At 47.8% G+C, this 21,475-nt stretch overlaps 1 protein-coding gene across 1 annotated transcript in view; it reads right to left on the bottom strand.

Annotated features, from left to right (window-relative positions):
• IQSEC1 (IQ motif and Sec7 domain ArfGEF 1) overlaps positions 1-21,475 on the bottom strand; it is a 354,630-nt gene that overhangs the window by 217,875 nt on the left and 115,280 nt on the right. Inside the window, exon 2 of the mRNA XM_081822785.1 lies at positions 20,279-20,308. Coding sequence (XP_081678911.1) covers positions 20,279-20,308 — 30 coding nt within the window. The remainder of the gene's footprint in view (positions 1-20,278; positions 20,309-21,475) is intronic.

The raw sequence follows: 21,475 nt of genomic DNA, 5'->3' as shown, positions 1-21,475 counted from the left end.
ATCGTCTCTCATGGTTCGTTTACCCCTCTTTACTTCTTTTTTTTATCCATCTCTCCCACTAGGCTGTCAGCTACATGAGAATAGAGACCTCTGCCGGCCTCAGTCACTGTTGTGCCCCAGTGTCTGGAACCAGACTGGCACATTAGGGCCTCAGCGAATGTGCCCTGGGTGAATGCATGTTGTAGATTACAAACAAGAATGTTCTAGGCAGTGATAAGAGTTGTTTATTCGCTATTTATTGAGCCCCTACTATGTGCCCAACACTGACCTAGGCTGTAGGCACAGCAAAGAGTAAGACAAAAAACAAAAAAAACAAAAACAAAAACCCCACAAAAAACCAACAGCTCTGCTGCTCCTGCAGCATCGTCACTGTGGAGGGGAGACAGTGAGCACGGCTTATGAGATGGGGTACATGCTACGGAGGAAACAGGGGGACTCAGGAAGCTCAGGAGTGCCAGGGTGTGGCTGGAGCCAGCGCTGGGCTGGGGCGACAGTGGCCGGAGAGGAGATTGCACAGGACCTTGTGCCCGCTGTGGGGACTCCCCCTCCAGACGGAGGAGCCATGGCTGGGTGCCGGGCAGGGGCGGGGCCCCGAACACCCCGCACGGATGAAGTGGGTAATGGCTAGGGGCATAGGATCTACAGTGGCATCCCCCCCGCCCCCCTAAGCCTCCCTGGTTGTGTAGGCAGAAAAGGCCCCTCTGAGGAGGTGACAGGTGAGCCGAGGAAGCCCTGCACGCATATGCCTGACATGCCTTGTTCTGTGTCATCTGACTTGGCCTCTCTCGCTTGTCACCACCTCCTCCCGCCCCCAGGAAGAATCCTCCTTCTAGGGGCCCCCTCTCCAAATACAAACCAACCAATCCAGAGCGTGCACCCCACCACCTCCTTTCTCTGTCAGGCCCTCCTACTTCGGGCCACTATCCACCAGCTGTAATCACCCCAGGGCCTGACGCCAGGCAACTCGGGACGGCCCCCATGCCCCAGAATCCTGAAACTATCCCCACCGTGTAGCCAATCCGAAGTCTGCCATCCTGCCTTTGCCTGTTCCTTCCCGCAGGAACCACAGTAAAATCTCCTGCCTTAGTCGTCCCTCCTCCTGGGGCTTCTCCATGTGGCCCTGAGGGGTGGGTGTGCCCCTCCTCTTGGGGACTGTAACGCTCTTCTGAACGGCATCATGTCCTGATCTGTAGGCCTTTAGTGAATCTCACATGTTCTCTTAATGCACTTTATTTTAAACCAGCCCTATGAGGCTGTTTGCAAACACTTCAGAGTAAACAGATGAGCTATATACGTTGTTACAACATCTTCAACAAAGTTAGTATGACTAGAATTCCTTTTCCCCATAAAATGGCAGCCTCCATAAGAGTGGAGGGCGTGTAAGAAATTACACTGACCAGACCAAGCACCTGGGAAATCCTCAATATCCATCTCCCCAAACTGAGAGCTCAGGCCAAGTCCCGGTCTCTAACTTCCTACTGTGCATGGAATTTGGTTGGTTTCTCAAATTCAGCTTTTAAACTTGTCAGCTTAGCAGGGAACTTGTCGGTTCTGCGCTCATCTTTCTAGCAATAATCAAGTTACACCATGCGTGAGACGGCCTGTTCCCTGAGTTATTTAATTAGAATCTGCAGATATTAGCAGGGAAAGAGTTAGCACAGCATATTTCAAAACAAGCTACGTCTCTGGGAGAGTGTGGGGATGCACGAGTGTGGGAGGGAAGAACAAGATGAAGTCCCTGGAAGATATTAGCTTGACTCTTTTCATTGGGAGCATCGATCTTCATGCATTTCCAGAGACGTGCCTAGAGAGGGCAGGGTGCTGGAGCAGAGCTTAGCTGTCATCCCATGGGAAGAAGGGCGGAAAATTTCAGATAGCTGTGGTTCTGGGAGCAGTCTGACCCAAGGGAACCACACAGAAAAGTCCCCTCCAAGACTGCTCTCCTGCTTAGGATCAGGTTCAGCTGCTGTAACAAAGGCTCCCCCCCATCCCATGCGAGTGGTGAATGGAAGCTTGCATCTCTCTCCTGCTTGGTCTAGAGGCCGATAGTCCAGGGCCACCCTGCTCCAGGAAGCTCCTCTCCCTGATGCCCCGTCATCCCATACGAGTTGCCCTTGTCCACGTGGGCCAGGATGGAGTGCAGGTTCCCAGCAGCAGGACAGGGGGAGAAACAGAAAGGGCCTGATTCTCTCTGCTAGAAAACATCCCAGAAGTACAAATCACTTCCCGTCCCATCCTGGAGAGACAGCCTGGTACCACAACCAGCCTAGCTGCAGAGGAGGCTGGGAACTCCGTAGTCTTTGGCCGCTACATGCTCAGTTCAAAGTCGGGTGTCTCGTTGCCTGGAGTAGTGGACAGTGTCACTGGGAGCCCCATGACTTGTCTGCCACCTCCCTTTTAACGTTCTCTCCCACCCCTGACCACTCCCTGAGTTCATGTTTTATGAGAGATCATCCATCAGACAAACTGCATTAAGTAGTTCGTAATTCAGGAACAAGCTGAAAACCCACCATTGGGTGTCAAAACGCTGGTGGGACCCCACTGCTGTCTCTGAGGCTCCCCACCCAGAGCCCACTGTGCATATGCAGCCAGCGATATCTTGCTCAGTGAAAGATGGGTCACGTGGTTCCCTGCTCATGGTTCACCCACTCTTTAGACCATGAAGGCCCTCCCTGAGGAACCTGTTGGACTAATGAGACCAGAGGCAGCCAGTGGCCCAGCAGCCAAGGCCCTGAGCTCACCGGAGGAGAGTCTCACTGGTGGAATGTTCTGTCCTCAGAGTGGACAGCTTTCTAAGCCTCAAGCTGGGAGACATTTAAGTTTGGGGATGCAGAGCAAAATGCACCAGTGGGGGTGGTCCTGGAAATAAGGGGTGCTGGTCCAAACCCCCACTCCCAGCCTGCCTCCCCCCCCGCCCCGCCTCTGTCCTGTATGTGCATAGCCTCCTTCCATCTGGAAGGCCTCCTCCCATTTCCTGTGGGTGGGGTCCCTCCTGGATGGGGAAAGTAGAAAAGCCAGACTCCTACATTCTAGCAGGACACTCAGATGCCAGGTTCAGTGACCCTGAAGCCAGTTCAGTGACCCTGAAGCCCAGCCCCACCCAGTTCCAACTCCGCACACAGGCTAGTTCACGGGACATTGTTACCCTGTTATGAATTCTTGGTCATAATTAACACAGGACCAAATGTTCCCCTCAATCCCCCTGAAAATGTTGGGCAATGTTAGTGTAGGAAGGTAACAGACAATCTCTGCATTTCCGCCCTGCAATACTCCTGTGATAATTCTCTTGTCATTTTTCTATTGAGTTGTTCTGATTAACTCCCAAGTACGATCTCACTGCATGCCTCTCAAACTGGAGCGTGTGCAGCCCCAATTCTGTGCGGGGAGGATGCAAAACGGGGTACCTGTGATACATCTTTCTGGAGCATCAAGTTTATGACATGATTTGGAAGAACTATCCCCACTCTTCCCCAAACCCAGAAGGTAAGAGAAGAGGAGAGGAGGGGAGAAATGCCTCAGGAAAAACAGTCCGGTCTCTGAAGCTTCACCCAGGTGCGGACGGAGGGACACATCCGCAGCTAGGGTGACCTCTCCTCTTGTCGGCCGGAGATGTGGGATACCCTCTTGATTTGAATGCCGTGCAGAGAACTTGGTGGCACTGTGCACGCTTCCCCTGTCCCGGGACCACGTGCCCTTGCCCGCGCGTCCCTGCACACCCAGCCTGCACTCCTTGCATCGCTCCCCTCGGTGGCTGTTCCGGCTCAGCCCCTGGCCGATCCCCTGTACCTCTCGACACCAGGCTTCCTGTAGCTTGGCCTCTTGCCCTCCATTCTAAAGGCTGGGATCGTGGCTCACTTGCTCCACGGTCTTCCATTTGGTCCCTGCCTGGCCGTGGGAGAGAAAAGTGGCTTGACTTTTATTTCTGTGACACTGGTTCTTTTTTTTTTTTTTTAATTTTTTTATTCTTATGTTAATCCCCATACATTACATCATTAGTTTTAGATGAAGTGTTCCATGATTCATTGTTTGTGCATAACACCCAGTGCTCCATGCAGAATGTGCCCTCCTCAATACCCACCACCAGGCTAACCCATTGTGACATTGGTTCTTAGGTCTAAAACAAGAGGCCTTAGAATCAAGTCGAAGAATCTTCCCACTGCCCCCTGCCGGCCCTGGCTGTGGCCAGATGGAGGCGCTGGGGTCATTTCACCGGGCAGCCCGGTGACCTCGGCGGTGGTGGAGTCTCTTTCCGAGGACACTCCCTGGGTCCAGTTGGTTCCCTCCTGGGCTTCACTACTGCTGCTGGTGCTGGGGGTGGAGGAGAACCCAGGGCTCTGCTGGGGGGCTGGGCTGGGGCGGTGGTCCTGGATTCTAGGCTGGGTAGGACACTTTCAGGCACTTTGTCCTTCTGCTTTGTCTCCTGGTCCCCTTCAGCCACTGTGTTTCTTCACTGAAGAACCAGACAGGTACACAGGGCTCGCCGGCAGTATTTTTTACTGCCTCTGAGACCTGCTGAACCTCTTGGGTTGGGGAAGGACCGTGGCTGTTGGGGTCAGCAGAAGCAGAGGGCCTTACCATGAGGGTGCGGCCCTCTGCCTTACATTTCTTAGAGCTCACAGTCAGGGGGGTGGCCATCCTGTGGCCATACCTCCAGCCTGGTAAGGACTGGATCTGGTCCCACCCATAGCCCATGTTCGTTGTCACCCGAGTCACCCTGGGGTCTCTGTCATCCCACAGTGGCTCCCTGTAAGGCCTGAGTTGCTCTCCCTGCCCCATATTTACTCATAGGTCCCTCGTAATGTCTTTTAACCTTCCTCTCTTGCTGGGGTCGATGGTCATCAATTTTCTCAAGCGGTTTTCACATCTGAGGGACATAAATACCAGAATGTAGCCTTCCCTGCTTAGTTATTTGTTGTTGTGGCTCCCAGAAGTCTTCCCCCACAAAAGGCTGGCATCCAGTGACCAAACAATAGAAAACCACCCCCAGGCTCCACACATCCATGGGAGGGCCATCATGTTTTTGGCGCAGGATGCGTCTTGGGGCAGCAAAAGGGGGGCTACCCCAGAAAATGTTGAGTTTGTAGCCAGCAAACTCGATGCTGAGGCCAAATTCAGTGAATTTTATATTCAGCTCACCGACAAAAAGCATATTCTCTGGCTTCAGATCTCTGGCGACAATACCTTTTTGGTGGCTGTACCGGTAGAACACCTGACGACAGCCGGCACAGTTTGCCTGGAGGCCCTTCTCGGTCACTCGGCCATGGTGCACTAAAGAGTCACATGGGTCTCCCCTGCTTACATATTCTCAAACGAGGAATAAGGTTTTCTCAGTGTGGATCACCTCACATGACTTTACAATATTCGGGGAGTTCAAGGCCTTCATATTTTGGGCTTCACAAAAAAGTCCCTGGAGGCCGGTAGCGTTCTGCTGGGTGATCTCGATGACCTTCATGGTCACCTTTGCCCTGGTCGGGATGTGCTGGGCCAACTTCATGGTGGTGAAGCTGCCCTCACTGATGGTCTTGAGGAGCTCATACGCAAGACAGGTCTCCTCCTCAGCAGAAATGGCCCCGAGGCCCTGAAGCAGGGCGACAGGCTAACTACACTGACAATACTAAATAGCAATGCTAACTATGCTTACTATGATAACTAACAATACTAACTATGCTAACTAACAATACGGACTGTACAAAATGTGCTAATACGAACAATGTCAACTATGCTCACTATGCTAATAATACTAACTATACTATGCTTACTATCTATACCAACAATATGAACGATACTAACTGTATTAATACCCTCATACTAAATAAAGACAAAAAAGGGGGAAAAAAAACAAAAAAAAAATGAAAAGTGAGAAAAGAATGAAGAAAAATTGAGAAAAAGAAAAAATTGAGAGGAAAAAATAAGAGAAAGGAAAATAAAGAAAATTGAGAAGAGTAGAGAAAAAAGAAAGAAGAAAATGGAAAAAAGTAGGAAACAAGTCAGTCAGGTCACCAAAGTTTCCTGGGCTATAAAGACCACAAACCCAGGCCGAGTCAGGCACCAATCATGGCTAGAGATAAAACCATAGTGGTTTCCTTACTTTTTGTTCCCAAGACCCCTTTACTAAATAAATAAATAAATAAATAAATAAATAAATAAATAAATAAATAAATTTAAAAAATTTAAAAAGGACCCCAAAGAGATTTGTGTTGGGTTTTTCAAGATTGATATTTACTTATTAGAAATCAAAATCTATAGGATACTTCCATGGCCTTTTCATTTCTAGTTTGGAAAAAAACCCCATAATTTTGGTTTTTAAAGACCTCATCATGTCTACACTTAAAATACTCAATTCCTTTGGCTTAAACTCTGGTCTCAAAATGATGCTACAACTTAACAGACATCACAATACTATAGGAAAATGTTCTGTTGTATAAAACGCAATAAGGGTCATTATTAACGTCTGTGAAGCTCGGAGGAAGATTGCTTTCATCATATTTTCACCAATAAGGTCGTGAACAAATTTCTCATCAGAAACCTTGGAGGTCAGAAGGCTTGGGTTGAAGCGTTCAAAGTGTTGAAGGGAAAAAGCTGTCAACCAAGAATCCTACATTTGGCAAAACTGTCCTTCAAAAATGGGGAAGGAATTAAGACTTTCCCAGATAAACTGAAGCAAAGAGACTTGCCCTGACTACTGGACCAGGCCTGCAGTGGAGGGAGTGCTTCAGGTTGAAACGAAAGGGCACTGGGCAATAACTTGAAGGCTTATGGAGAAATAAACTCTGGTAAAAGTAAATACACAGGGAATTACGAAAATTAGTACTGTTATGACTTTGGTTTGTAGCTCTACTTCTTGTTCTCTATGTTAAGAGACTGATACATAGATATCGATATCGATATAGACATTGATATATATATAGTTAAATATATAACTTTGGTTTATAGCTCTACTTCTTGTTCTCTACATTAAGAGACTGATATGTATATATATATTAAATATATATATATTTAAGACAGCATGTGAGCAGGGGGAGGGGCAGAGTGAGAGGGAGAGAGAATGACAAGCAGACTCTATGCTCAGCGCAGAGCCTGACATGGGGCTTGATCTCATAACCCTGAGATCATGACCTGAGCTGAAATCAAAAGCCGGATGCTCAATGAACTGAGCCTCCCACATGCCCCGAGACTAATATATTTTAAAAAACCTAATTATTAGTCTATGCTTTTGGACACACAATGCATAAAGATGTAATTCTGTGACATGGGGGTAACTGAAAGAGGGTGGGGTCAGGACTGTAGAGGAACTGAGTTTTCATGTTATTGAGGTTAAGCTGGTATAAACTGACATGACAGTGTTGTAAATTTAGGATGGTAAATGTAATCCCATGGTAACGGCACATACACAAAAGGAAATGAGAAGGAAAGATGAAATGTTTCACTACACAAAAAAATCAACTAAATGTAAAAGAAGACAGTCATGCAGAAAATGGGAGACAAAAAGCAAATAGAAAACCAAGAGCAAAAGGACAGAGGTAAGTCCTTCCTTATCAGTAATTACTTTAAATGTAAATAGATTGAACAGATTAGCAGAATGGATAAAAACACATGATCCAACTATCTGCTGTCTACACCCTTGAGAGCCAAAGACACAAAAAGTTGAACATGAAAGAGTGGAAAAAGATAATCCATTCAAATCATCACCAAAAGAGTAGGATGGCCGTATGTTAATTAAGAGGTCCAACACAGCAAGAAGATAAAATGATAAACATTTACACACCTAATGAGAGACCATCAAAATATATGAAGAAAAAATTGACAGAACTGAAGGGAAAAACAGTTCTAAAATAATTTTTGGAGCTTTCAATACCCCACTCTGAGTAATGGACAGAACAACCAGACAGAAGATAAGTAAGGACACAGTGGACTTGAACAACACGATAACCCAACCGGATTTAACAGACAGGCACAGGACTGCCCCCAGTAACAGCAAACGCGTCCTTCTCAAGTGCACACAGGACCTTCTCCGGGACAGACCTCGCATTAGGTCACAAGTTAAGTCTCAGTATCCTTTATAAGACAGATGTCATACACAGTATCTTTTCCAACCACAGTATGATGAAGTCAGAAATCAGTAACAGAAGGAAAAGTGGAAAATTCAAAAATTTGTGACAACTAAAAACATATTCTTAAAGAACCAATCTGTCAAAGAAGAAATCACAAGCGAATTAGAAAATACTTAGAAATGAAGGAAAATGAAACACAGCAAAACTCACAGAAAACAACAAAGCAGTGCTACAGGGGACATTTATAGCTATAAACACTTACATTAAAAATCAAGACAGGGCACCTGGGTGGCTCAGTCGGTTAAGCATCTGCCTTTGGCTCAGGTCCTGGGATTGAGCCCCGTGTCCGGCTCCATGCTCAGCAGGGGAGCCTGCTTCTCCCTCTCCCTCTGCCCTCCCCTGCTTGTGCTCTCTCTCTCAAATAAATCAATAAAATCTTTATAAAAAAGATCAAGATAGAGGGGTGCCTGGGTGGCTTAGTTGGTTAAGTGAAGGACTTTTGATTTCGGCTCAGGTTATGATCTCAGGGTCTTGAGATCGAGCCCTGCGCTGGGCCCTGCGCTGAGCTTGGAGCCTGCTTAAGATTCTCTCTCTCCCCCTGTCCCCTCCCTCTCTAAAAAATAAAATCAAGAAGACATCAACATTGTAACTATGCAACTTAAGAAACTAGACAAAGCCAAAGCTAGTAAAAGGAAGGAAATAATAAAGATTAGAGCAGAGATAAATGAAACAGAGAATAGAAAAATGAAAGAGAAATTAAAAAACCCAGAAGTTGGTTCTTTGAAAAGATCAACAAAACTGACAACCTGCTATCTGAACAGACTGTGGGAAAAACAGGGAAGGCTGCAAGACTGCATCACCACTGACTCGTACAGACACAGAAAGGATCAGAGTGCTATCAACAAATGTATTCTAACAACCTGGAGAACCCAGACAAAATGGACAAGTTTCTAGAAATATAAAACCTACCAAGACTAAATCACGAAAAAATAGAAAATCGGAATTGATTCCGGAATGAATAAGGATGAGTCAGTAATCAAAAACCTCTTGACGAAAACTGTCCTGGCCCTGACAGCTTCACTGGTGAATTCTACCAAACACTGAAAGAATTAACACCAATCTTCTCAAACTCTTCCAAAAAAATTCAGGAGAAAGAACACTACCTAACTAATTCTATCAGGCTGGTGTTATTTTGACACCCCCGCCCCCACCCCGGATATCTCTGGCCCACTTCCAGACAGTCACCAGAGGATTTTTCTAAAACATCCAGCCAGGGGCACCTGGGTGGCTCAATCAGTTAAGCGTCTACCTTTGGCTCAGGTCATGATCCCAGGGTCCTGGGATCGAGTCCTGCATCGGGCTCCCTGCTCGGCGGGGAGTCTGCTTCTCCCTCTCCCCCTGCCTGCCACTCTGCCTACTTGTGAACTCTCTCTCTGTCAAATAAATAAATAAAATCTTTTTAAAAAATAGAACATCCAGCTAGGTGAGTTCTTCGCTCAGTGACTCGAATCTGGTTCCCATGAAATCATCCTCTTTCCTGTGTAAAGATAGGACGAGTAGTGCCTCCAGAATCAGGCTGAACACATATGGACCCCCTCCAAGAGCCTCAGTCCACAACTGCAAAATTGGTCAATCATCTTTTGCAACTCTGCTTGGCCACAATATTCATTAGACTCCTGAGAAAAAATGACCAATTAATTGATCCATAAATTATAATACCATCTTGCAATTAGATATATTTTATAAAAGGGAGATATTTGGAAATTGGGCCTTTAAGATTTTGTCTGCATCTTGTTTGTGTATTTGTAGGTGTGTCCATATATGTTGTAAATGTGAGATATTTTCTCTACCTCCAGGCGGTATTGTTAAAATTAACTGGTGAAGTGCTCTATTTAGTTGGTTTAAAGGCAAGTGCTTGTAAGGATTGGGCATTCTACAACTCAGAAAGATAGAAACTAACCCAAATTGTTTCTCAGGTTCATGTGATCTTGGAAAATATTTGCTATTAAAGCTAACTTAACTTAAGGTTGTTTGTTTCATTAAAATGGATATGCCTTTAGAATTGCCAACATTAAGTATAAAAGTTTTATTCTGCCTGTGTTTATTGAAAGTCAAGCAAGTTCGTATTATCTCCATTGCAAAATTCATCAGAAAAGAAAAAAGAGTTGTCTAATGCCTATGAAGTTTTCTGGGCAATCGAAGAACAAATACACAGATGTAAATAATTTTAATAAATGTAATCAAGACCACTGGGAAAAATAAGGGAAACAATTCTGTATGCAAGGAAAGTTAGACTGGAAAGAGGGAAAACCTAGGGCAAACTCTGAATGAATGTAAAAAGGAAAGTTGTAGGTTTGTGAGAAGGGAATCTCTAGGAAGGAATTTTATGCAAGGTCAGGACTGAGATTATGGAGATTAGCATGTAGAAAGAGTTTATCAGGGAGTATTCACCTGCGGAAGCGAAGGGAGAGCAAGAGACCAAGATGGGGCAGAAGTTGAGCGGTAATTCAACACCAACAGAAGCCGTAGGCGACTCTCTGAGGAGTTCCAAAAGTTGGACTGCCCTTCAGAGCCATCATAAATAAGGTCAAAGGGGTTGGATCTTCATAACGGTCTTTGGATGTAACCATCTGGGAAGGGGGCATGCCCTTGGCAAGGCAGCTGTCTGCAGTCAAGGCCATCCCTGATGGCGTCTGAGAGTTGAGGACTGCTGGCAGCATTCCTACAGCTGGGAGACCTTTGCTCCTGCTGGAGATGTTGGTCAGCACGTCCCAACACCCATCATAAGAACTTAGATCCATGCGGTGCCCTGGATGTCCTTGTCAAAATCAGTCTATGTCAACATGGGGGATGACACAGAGGAAAAAGGAAGGACTGCATAAATTTTTAAAAATTCATCTTGTTGCAATGCATGAGTTTTAATAGCAGAGGTATACCGGTGGAAGACCGGAATTTGGGTTTTCTCTCCGTTAATATGACAGGGCCTTCTTAGATTATTGGTCTGTATTATAAACAAAGGTTTTTCTTTATCTTTAATCTGCCTAGAAAAACAAAGTTTGCTATGTCTTGGATCCGTGAGATCTTTGATTACTTAGGAAAGTTGAGTCTTCTCAATAATAAGAGAGCTAAGGTTTGTTAACAACTCCATAACCCTCTGCATTTACCTTGAGAATCTCTTCTTGCCCCCTTGGCTGAGTCAAGAACCATGTTTTGTAATGATCTGTAATCCTATTTAGGCATGTGCTTTAAAATCTTCTGATATTTGGCAACCTTCCAGAAATTCAACTTCTAAATGAAGTCTTTCTGACTAATTAGGCTTGTTCATTTGGTGTGTCCAATCATGTGGGAAGCATTGTTAAACAAGGAACGATAAACCTTCTTAGGCCAAATTGTACAAGTGAGTGCTGTAGCTGTTCTAGAAATTTTATAAAATTCCGAAGGCTTTGATATTCCTGGTATAATGTCATCACTTGTAATTCTAATTACTGAAGAACTGTTGTCGCAGAATTTCTTTGTCAACTGCATTGTATCGACAAATACAGGTCTCTGATCCCTTTAAGATTGTAAAGCTCCACTGAGTTAAGAATTTCCAGAACTAATGGGGAAACTGCATTCAAACAGACTCTTCTTTGAAACACTGCTGGTTCTCTCATGTTTGCTCTTCTGGATTTAAGTCGGCCTATGACTTACAGAAATTTGGTAAAAAATTTCTTTGTAAACAGATAAGAAACATTTATCTCTTTCTCTCTACTTGATACCACCAGAATTCGGAAACTCTCAGTGAGTATTTTTATATTTTCATGGCGATGTATTTATTTGCATAAGGTCAAAGAATCTGTTCTCCTTGTAACAGGACACAGTTGGAAACACTAGTCATGTTCCCAAAGCTTTGGCTGTAATGTCATATTTGAGAGAGATATGCACAGACTCAGATATGACCAGACAGCTTTAAGGAGCTAACGTTGGCTTTATGGAGCCAATGAAGCCCCTTGGAAAAATCGCCTGGTACCTTGCTTACAAAGTTTCCAGCAGCTTTACCAGGTGAATAAGAAAGGTCACTTCCTGGAAGGTGCAGGAACCTCAGGATATTTTGGGGGCCTTGAGAAGAGAGAAATCCACCCAAATTTACAGGTATTACAGGCAAAATCTGATGGCAAGTATTTGGCTTGGTTTCTTGGCCTCTAGAGGTGGTTGAAAGTTCAATCTGACATTCCTTATGAAAAGTTCCAGCAGGGGCACCTGGCTGGCTCAGTCAGTAGAACATGTGACTCTAGATCTCAGGGTCATGACTTAGAGCCCCATATTGGGTGTAGAACTTACTGAAATAAGTAAATTTTTAAAACAGAAAGAGTGTTAAAAAAAAAAAAAAGTTCCAGCAAAGCAGATTAAAAACAAAAACAAAAACCTATATGCCAATCACCATTGTTTCTACACCTATGTAAACAGGCCAACTTTATTAAAATTGGACTTATTTTACAAAGGAATTAGGCTTAATTTGGCTATCTTTGGTAGAAATGAGGGTGATTTTAGAGAGGGAAATTGTTTCAGTAACACACTTTGTAAATGTTCGATTCTAGTTCTGATGAACTGTCTTTGAGTGTTGGTTGGTTGCCTAAATAACTGGACTGGGTTCTGAATTCTGGTTTCCTTGAATAGCTAACTATGACTCTCCAAACTAAGGTTTCCAGTCTTCTTCCGCTGTCTTGACTTGAATCACTGAGAACTAAAACTGCTCTTTTTTCCTGAAACCCTACAAACTGAAGCTGGACAACCCGAGGTAAACTTCAGAGGAAAGTTGCCACAATGGCCCATGTGGAGACCATCTTCATGCCTGTGTTTTAGGGGCTACTCAGAAAGATCCCAGAGACACACGGATCACTGAACAAGCTTATTGCAGCCATCGTGATCGGACGATCTGCCATTGGAAAATCCAGACTTCGAAAGGTGCATGGATGGGAACAGTTTCATAGATCAAAGACAACAAAGAGCTGGATGCAGGGGTGACCCATGAGTTATTGCCTACTGCTAAGGATGCCAGAAACTGGATGACTGCCCAAGGGAACCATGCTGGCAGCCCATACAAAGACCCCAAAACCCTCTATAATGGCTTTAGGACCAAACATAGATTTAACTAAATATCAACCCCAATATTCCTTGGAGGACTGTAGAGGATCTAAGGAATGGGGATTTGGATACCATGCTGGCACTAATACTAGCTGGAAATATAATGAATGCTTATCCCAGAACATCTTATGGAAGAAATAATTAGCCACATTCACCAAAGCACCCATTATAAGAAAGATGCTACTCTTCAATGGATCCAGAAGTATATTGCGGGTTCCAATCTTCAGGGAACTGCTCAAAAACATGCCAGTTGTGCTAGAAACAATCCTAAGACTGGGCCCCCACCAGTTCTAAAAGGTATACATACAACTTAGAGCCACCAAACCTGGAGAAGACCGGCAGGCAGCCTTTACCAGGATGCCAAAAACACAACAGGTGATTCTCAGTATTTGCTAATATTTGCAGACACCTTTATAAGCTGGGTTGAAGCTTTTCCATGCTGTTCGGGAAAGACCTCAGAAGTGGTTTTTGTTTTTTTAAAAAAGATTTTATTTATTTGAGAGAGAGAGATCACGAACAGGGGGGAAGGGTAGAGGGAGAACCAGACTCCCTGCTGGGCAGGGAGCCTGATGCAGGGCTCGAACCCAGGACCCCAGGATCATGACCTGAGCCCCAGGCAGATGTTTAACCGACTGAGCCATCCAGGTGTCTGAAGGCCTCAGAAGTTGTCAAAACACCTGTAAGCAAAATCATCCCTAGGTTTGGATTGCTGCTAACAATTCAGAGCAACAATGGAGTGAAAAATCACATGAATGATGTCCAATGCCTTGGGCATTCAATGAAAATCACACGCTTCCTGGAGATCCCAACTGACTTGAAAAACAAAAAATGAAATTCAGCAAAGATATGCCAAGAAACCAACTTAATTCGGGAAAAAGCCTTGCCATCTGCCCTGCTAAGAGTAGCCACTAGAAGTGAGCTTGGTTTAAGCCCCTATGAAATGTTATATGGATGACTTTCCACGTTCTTTTCATGACTTAGGAGTTCCCGGCAGGGCTCACATCAGGGAACTGGATACTATCAGGTACATTCAATACATAAGTTTGCTTCCAGCAACTTAACGTTCCTCCCACATGTGCCCTTACACTGCCTGAATCCTTTGTGGCATCAAAAGGTGTCACTAAGGACCTGAAGAGTGGGTGCCCAGAGGCCCAGCTCCAACCTCATCAGACAACATCCTTTAAGGTGCTGTTGGCCACCCTCAGAAGACTACAGGGAAGTCAGCCCTGGATCCATCACACCCGAATTACGAAAATGCACAGGTTCCCTACCTGGGATGAGGGAGAGTATTGAAAAGGACCCCGCTCAGACCAGTGAGCCTCTGATGGACCTGAAACCACTACTACTTAGGGGGAGCTGGTCCAAAGAAATCAGTCCATGAGTACAACACACTACTTGGTCACAACAACCCTCCCCTAAAACCCTAGACAGAACCTAGGACAAGAACTATTGACTGAAGTAGAAAAGTCCGGTAATGCAGAATGTTGGCTTTCAATCTGCAACTAAAGAATAGTCCAGACAAGCGCAGAAAGCTTCCATTCCTCTACCCCAGTCTTAACCCCACTGCAGCAGGAAATAACCAGATTGATCATCGTTCCAAATACACTCAAGGATGAGGACCAATCAAAAGACAGTGGGGACTGAAACCAGTAACCAAAGGGTTTACGGGATGAAAAAGCACAATGGCAACTTTTTACCCAGACCTTTCTCCTTTGCCCCTAAGTATCCTTGACTCTCCTCCTGGGGAGGGGGGCGGAATTTGAGGTTTGCCCTCCCATCTCCCTGTTTGGCTGCCTCCGGAATAAACCCTCTCCTTGCTGCATACTCGAGGTCTCAGTGACAAGAGTCTTTGCTGTGCATCAGGCAGATGAACCTGGGTTCGCTTAGACATACAGTTAGGTACTCACTAAAAACCACTGAATGAGTGTCGACTCTGAGGCTTGGAGAGTTCAGTGTCTGGTTCATGGTGACACAGAGGGTAGGGAGGAGGGGGAGAAGGATTTAATTCAGAATCATCTGACCCCAGTGCCTCTATTCCCATCCATGGTGCTGAGAAATTTCTGCTCTCCTCCTGAGGCCACCTGCTCAGCCCTTAGCGCAGCACCTCTAGACCCAGATGCAGAAGGCCCCAGCCCCTCTTCCTGATTTGGAGTCAGCTCTCATTCCATCCTGGAGGTGACAGTTCAACCCTGTTTACCCAGCACGCAAACACCCCAGCTTTGTCTGCCACCTTTGGTAATTTTCATACCTCCTTGCACACAAAATAAATAGCACGTTCTCATTTTGGGTTTGGGGTGGGGGGAATGGCCCAGTTAATTACAAAGGCTGCCTTGCCTTGGCACGGAGTGATGGGAGATGTTCACAGGAAAATGGATTAATTTTGACTAGTTGCTTTCACTTACATGTCTTAGTTCCAATTAAGACAACGTTTGTAACCGAGCCCACCTTCTCCAGAAGCAGCTCCCATGCTCCCCAGGCAAGCAGCCCTCAGGTTTCACTGGCTGCTCAGGGTCCTGAGAAACTTGCTGGCTGGGACCTATAGGAAATGCCAGTCAATGTTTCAGGACGCCTCCCGGAGAGGCGATCTAGGGGAATTGCCTCGTTCAGTGTTCCTGAGGATTGATCAGCTCACACTTGTGAGGCAGGCACAGCCTGGCCGTGTGTTCAGGCCGCCTGTTGGAATCACACAGGAAGCAGTTAAAATTCAGAGTCCCAGGCCCCACCCTGGATCTACCTAGTCAGACACGAGAAGGACAGGGCCTGGAAATCTGGAAATCAGGGCGCTAGAACCGATTCGGCCTGGAAAGGCTCTGGGTGTCAAGTCTCAGGTCGGCATTTGAAAGCCGTGTTATCTAGGGGAGTTGTTCCAAGTATTTCTTTGCCTCAGCTTCCCAGAGCGGAAAAAATGGGGCTCACCATAACTCTCTTGAAGGGGTGGGGTTGGCTGTGCAGGTGAGGTGAGGCCCCGACCCACGGCAGACAGTCATTAAATGGTACTTATTCCTATTAGTGGACATGGCTGGGTTCATTTCAGGGGGTTGATGAGAACCACGAGAGAACAAAAGACAAGGCTTTTGTGCTGGACAAAGTCCTTGCACCTCAAACACAGTATCAGCACCCTCTCCGGGCCCTCCAAGCAGCTATTCATTCTGTCAAACTCCAAACTCTGCAAAGTTCTTCTTTTCTCACCTCCCCCCAACCAATAAATCATTAGAAGGTTCAAAGTGGAGGGCCTTGGCAGCCTCCCTCGGAATGGAGTGGGAAACAGACACACGCGCCCTGGGAATAAGGGAGCAAAGTCCTACGTTTGCAAAATGGTCAAAACTGAGTCATTTCATTTGTGGAAAATGAATACATCTGATCTTGCAAATGTTTCGCCTCAGGGAAAAGTAGCGCGCACGCATCCGCAAAGAGGCTTCTCCTGGCAGAAACCATTCCCCGCTGTTCCGGGAGGCTCCACCAGCCCACCAGAAAGCCGGCGGCGCGCATCCTTGGGGTGTAAAGAAAAATCCTCGCCAAGTGGGGACCCCAGGGTAGAGGGGTCGGATAAGGAGAGTCTCTCAGGGTTCATTTCCTTAACATTTAGCAAAGATCATCAGCTCTTGGTGTCCGTCCAGACCTTAGCTAGGATCATGAAATCCAGGCACTGCCTTTCAGAGTCAAAGGTAGCCCCCCTGCCCATGATTTTTGGTGAGTGTTTATTGTGGAAAGGGGGACGAAGCAAGGGGAGAGGGGGGTTCTCCACTTAGCAGGGTAGATGGTCCAATTTTTTTTTCCCCTTCCAATTTATGGCCTGAAAATATTTATGAGTTCTGAATCCAATTAAGCAAACATTAATTTGTGCCCGTTCTGTGGACAAGGCATTGTGCCCGGGTTCCCAGCGAGACCAAGGTGGATTCAGTCCACTAAGCCTCTTGGTGCCTGCTCTGTGTTTTGTGCTAACCAGGGGGCCTCAGCCAGGTTCCTTACTCTGCCTGAGGGGTTAAGTGCTCAGGTCACTAGGACAGAAATCAAAGTGAACACGGGTATCAGAAGCGAGCACAGAAAGCCAAGGAGTGCAAGCAGGGGGAAGGGCGCTTCAGCCATGACCCCCTCAACGCTTCGGGGAGGCAGCAGCGTGAGGGTTCTGAGAAAGGCTTGGGTCTGCCGAGGGGCGGGGGCAGAGGAAACAGCACTAGTCCCACAGATAAGCTCAAGGCAGCCAGGGAATCCAAGGATGCATCTAGAACTGGTGAGTAACACCACTGGGTGGCTGCGGAAGATGCATGGGGGACAGGAGCAGGAACCTGGGTGGCACAGGTGGGAGGTGCCGGGCCCAGGGGCCTCAGTGAGAGCCACAGCTGTGGTGATGGGCAATGGGGCTCCCTGGAGGGTGAAGGGGGGGTGGGGCGGTCACTGTCAGACTTGAGTTCTAGAACACTCTCTCTGGTGGGTCCATGGGAGAACACTCAGCAAAAGACCAGGGTCCCTTTAGGAAGAGACCTCATGGTCACTCTTCCCTGGGAAACAAAGTTTGCAGCTGTCTGGGGGTAGTGAGCTGAAGCATGGAGAGTGGGTCAGATCTGAACTGTCTGGGGGGGGGGGGTGCTTCCTGTCCTGTGCCCCTATGCCTACCCTGTGTTAGTGAGCAGAGAGTGGGACATGCATCCAAGGCCTGATCCCCCCCACCGCTGCGTGGTGACAGCTCCCTGGGGGACAAAACACATGCCTGGCCCAGGATAGAGATGCAGTCAAGGCCTGACAACAGCATCTTAAAGTCCCAGCAGCGGCTTCTACCATGAGTCCTAAAGGTCTCTGGGCCTGTTCCCAAGAGTCTGCACAGCAGAGTAGAAGTCACTACGGGGTTGGGTTCTTGAGCCTTAGAAAAACTTAGATGCAGGCTTCTCTGCTTGGACTCCCTTTGCTTTCCTTCCCTGCCCGGCTCCTCATCTCCACGTGTCCTGCTGAGAACCATTTGGTTCGAGCTGCGAACATATGTTCCAACTTGCAGACAGTCCCCCGCTCCCATTCGCAGGCCGTTCGTTACTTGCACCACACAGGTCCTTGCACATGCTTTTGCCCCCACCGAAATGTCCTTCCCACCCTGCCCCCTGAGCGGACAATCACGCTCCTGCTTCAGGGCTCTGTTCCAATACCTGCCCTGCAAAATCAGGTTCGTGATAGCCCACCACACACAGCCCCGAGGGGGTGGGGGGACAGGGTGTTCAGGGCCAAATGTCCACCCACACACGTCTCCCAGCACCCATTCAATTAGGAACTTGGCTGAATTTTCAGGTGAAAGCCCACTGGTCTCAGGAGATCTTGTGAAGGGCCATGGTGCGGGGCGGGGGGGGGGGGGTGGATCTGAGATCCTGAAGCAGCAAGAGGCAATGGTGAGGGGGCTGAGGGGCCTCTCCTCCCTATTCCCCATGTGAATCCTCTTCCAATGTCAGTGCATACCCCAGTGACGGGATGCTCACTACCCCTCGGCAACCCACCCTCTCTTCAGACAGCTCTTTATTTTTAACAACTATTCTGGATAGGTGATACATTCACGCGGTTCCAAGCTCAAGCAACAGCACAGTGCACGCTTTGAGGAGGCTCACGGCCACTCTCGTCCCTGCTGGCCCTGCTCCCCACCTCCCAAGTGACCATTCTAAGAACTGCTTGCGTCTCCTGCCATTGCTTATTTATGCAAACATTACAAGCAAGAAACCATGGTCTTTTATCTGACTTTTCTTACCCCAAATGTAATGTGAGATACATGCTCTCCTGCCCCTTGCTTTGCTCACGAAACAGCATACCCGGGGCCTCTTCCCCCATCAGCCCACCGAGGGCACCCTCCCTTGGCTCTCACAGCTGCACAAATTCAGAGTGGCCCATGGTTCCAGAATGCCCAGCTGCTCCTCCTCCAGCATCTCCTGGCCTCGGCCATTCTCCGTCCCTCAGTGTATCTCCTCTCCCCTCTCAGGCCTGTGGTGACCTGGCCCTCACCCCACTGGTAGCCCTTGTATGACACTCTATTCAGTACCTCCCCCCACCCTAAGTGTGCCTCTGCTTCCTGCTAGGACCCTGCCCTCCCACTGCCCCCTATTCTGCCTTCCTGGCTTGGGATCATCACCCATGTCTCCTAGGTTAAGCCAAAGCCAAGTGCACAGGTACAGAATGGGGCCTCCCCATGCTGCATGCCCAGGATGCAGCCACCATCATCCATCTGTATTTCTCTCTCCTGGGCTGCCTAGAGGACCCCACCCAAGCCTGAAACTCCCAGCTCCAGGCCCAGGATGAGCATCTTGTCTCCCCAGCCTGGTCACGGGGCTATTCAAACCAGCCAAAAATCTGAAATCCCATCTGCTCCCAATGGGCCTGGGCGTCCCCGTGGCTCTTAAATGGCCTCCTTGCTTCTCCTCCCCTCTCCCGCCCTCATCACCAGCCCATCGTCTCCCACCCTCATGGCCTTCTTGGTTCCCCAACTCAAGCCTTGAGACGTGCCTGGCCCCAGCCCACTGGGCTGAAGCACTAAGCAGCCGGGGTTCTGGTTCCTGTAAGCCCCTCTCTTTGGTCCAGTCAGTAGCCCCCGCTGTGACCCCACTCCATGCCGACCCCCCACCCTCCACTGGTGGGGGTGGGGAGAGGCAGGGTCTCAACTGCAAGCGTCATCTGCTCCATGTACCATGGAGACACACTGCATCAGTCAAGGCTGGCAGGAGCCCGCCCCTCCACCAAACATCCCAAAGACTTTCCCCATCTGGCCCAGTCTGGTCCCGGGGACTGTCTGAGCTAAGAAGCTTCCTGTCTTAGATATGTCACAGTCTAGGTAAACCGGACACTACCACAGCCCTTGAGGGTATGGAACCCCCACCAAGCCGGGTGACCTCCAGGAAGGACACTCTAGAATCAGGAAAGTCTGCACAGTAAACCAGGGTTCTTGCTGCTCCAGGACACGGAGCCAGCAGACAGAGCATGGCCAAGGTCTGCAGGTGGCAGGCCAGGGCCAGGAGCAGCAATGGAGCAGGGCTCTGACCTGGTGAGACCTTATCAGGGAGAAATCAAAGCACATGGTTTCATGGAAGCCACCGCTCCCTGGACACACAAGCACATGCACAGGTTGATGACCCACATACCTGACACTCCGGGAACTTTCTCCTTCAGACCTGCAAAGAGAGAGAACACACGCTTAGAATGCAAGTACCCTCCACTATGGGGGATCCGCATGAGGACGTTAGATATGGGGACCCACGAGGTCCCCAGTGACCCTGGGAGCCTTTCTCCAGCCTCAGCACACTGACCCCCAGGCCCAGCCCCCAGGGCATCCCATTGCTAGGCTTCTGACCTGGAACTCCACCCTGAAAACCACTTCCTCCTAGAAGCTTTCGGCTTCCCAACCTCCTCCAGTGCACATCACCTTGACTGTAATCGTCTTCCCAGGATCTGAACATCCCAGAAGTTGGGGAGCAGCCCCAGATGGGGGGGCCTGTGGCTCCAGAACTCTGTGGCCTGGGCCCCACAAGGCAGCGGTGGAAGGAATGAGTGAGCGGGGATGGCGCGGCTGGCCTCCCTGCATGCTCTACTTGGTATTTCCAGCATTGAGCCCCACTACCAGCTCCATTTTCAAGTACCCAGAAATCAATTACACCACTTTACAAAGGAGACAAGCCTGAATGTCAAGGAACTGGACAATTAGATCGTATCACACACACTTGAACTTTCACGGAGACTGCAAAATACACGGCATCCATTGACAGCGGTGACTTCGCGCTCTGTAAACCAAAGAAACGGGATTGGGGATTAAAATGCTCGCAGCAAAGGGCTAAAGCCATGGCCGGGTTCCCAGGGTCTGAAGGAGTAAAGCGCTAAGAGCAAGCACATTCGGGAATCTAATCCCCGGACATCCCAAATTGGATTTTACTGCCAGCGAACTACAGAAATAAAAACACACTTAACCCAAAGTCTTTTTTTTTTTTTTTTTGCAAACTGCCTTTTGCAGTAATTTTACAGACCAGCTGCATGGCCCCATCAACACTAAAGCCCAGGGGAATGGCTTCTCCCACTGAGGCAGCCTTGCTGATCTTAGGAGAGCATCCCGTGCCCTTTCCTAGGTCTGCTGTGTCAATGCAGATTCTTTTTTTTTTTTAATTTTTTTATTCTTATGTTAATCCCCATACATTACATCATTAGTTTTAGATGTAGTGTTCCATGATTCATTGTTTGTGCATAACACCCAGTGCTCCATGCAGAATGTGCCCTCCTCAATACCCATCACCAGGCTAACCCATCCTCCCACCCCCCTCCCCTCTAGAACCCTCAGTTTGTTTTTCAGA

The sequence above is a fragment of the Leptonychotes weddellii genome, chromosome 1 (assembly GCF_054177405.1).
Source record: "Leptonychotes weddellii isolate Sample4059 chromosome 1, ASM5417740v2, whole genome shotgun sequence".
Taxonomy (NCBI): domain Eukaryota; kingdom Metazoa; phylum Chordata; class Mammalia; order Carnivora; family Phocidae; genus Leptonychotes; species Leptonychotes weddellii.
Note: the sequence above shows the minus strand (reverse complement) of the source record. Positions and strands in the feature narration are given on the sequence as shown.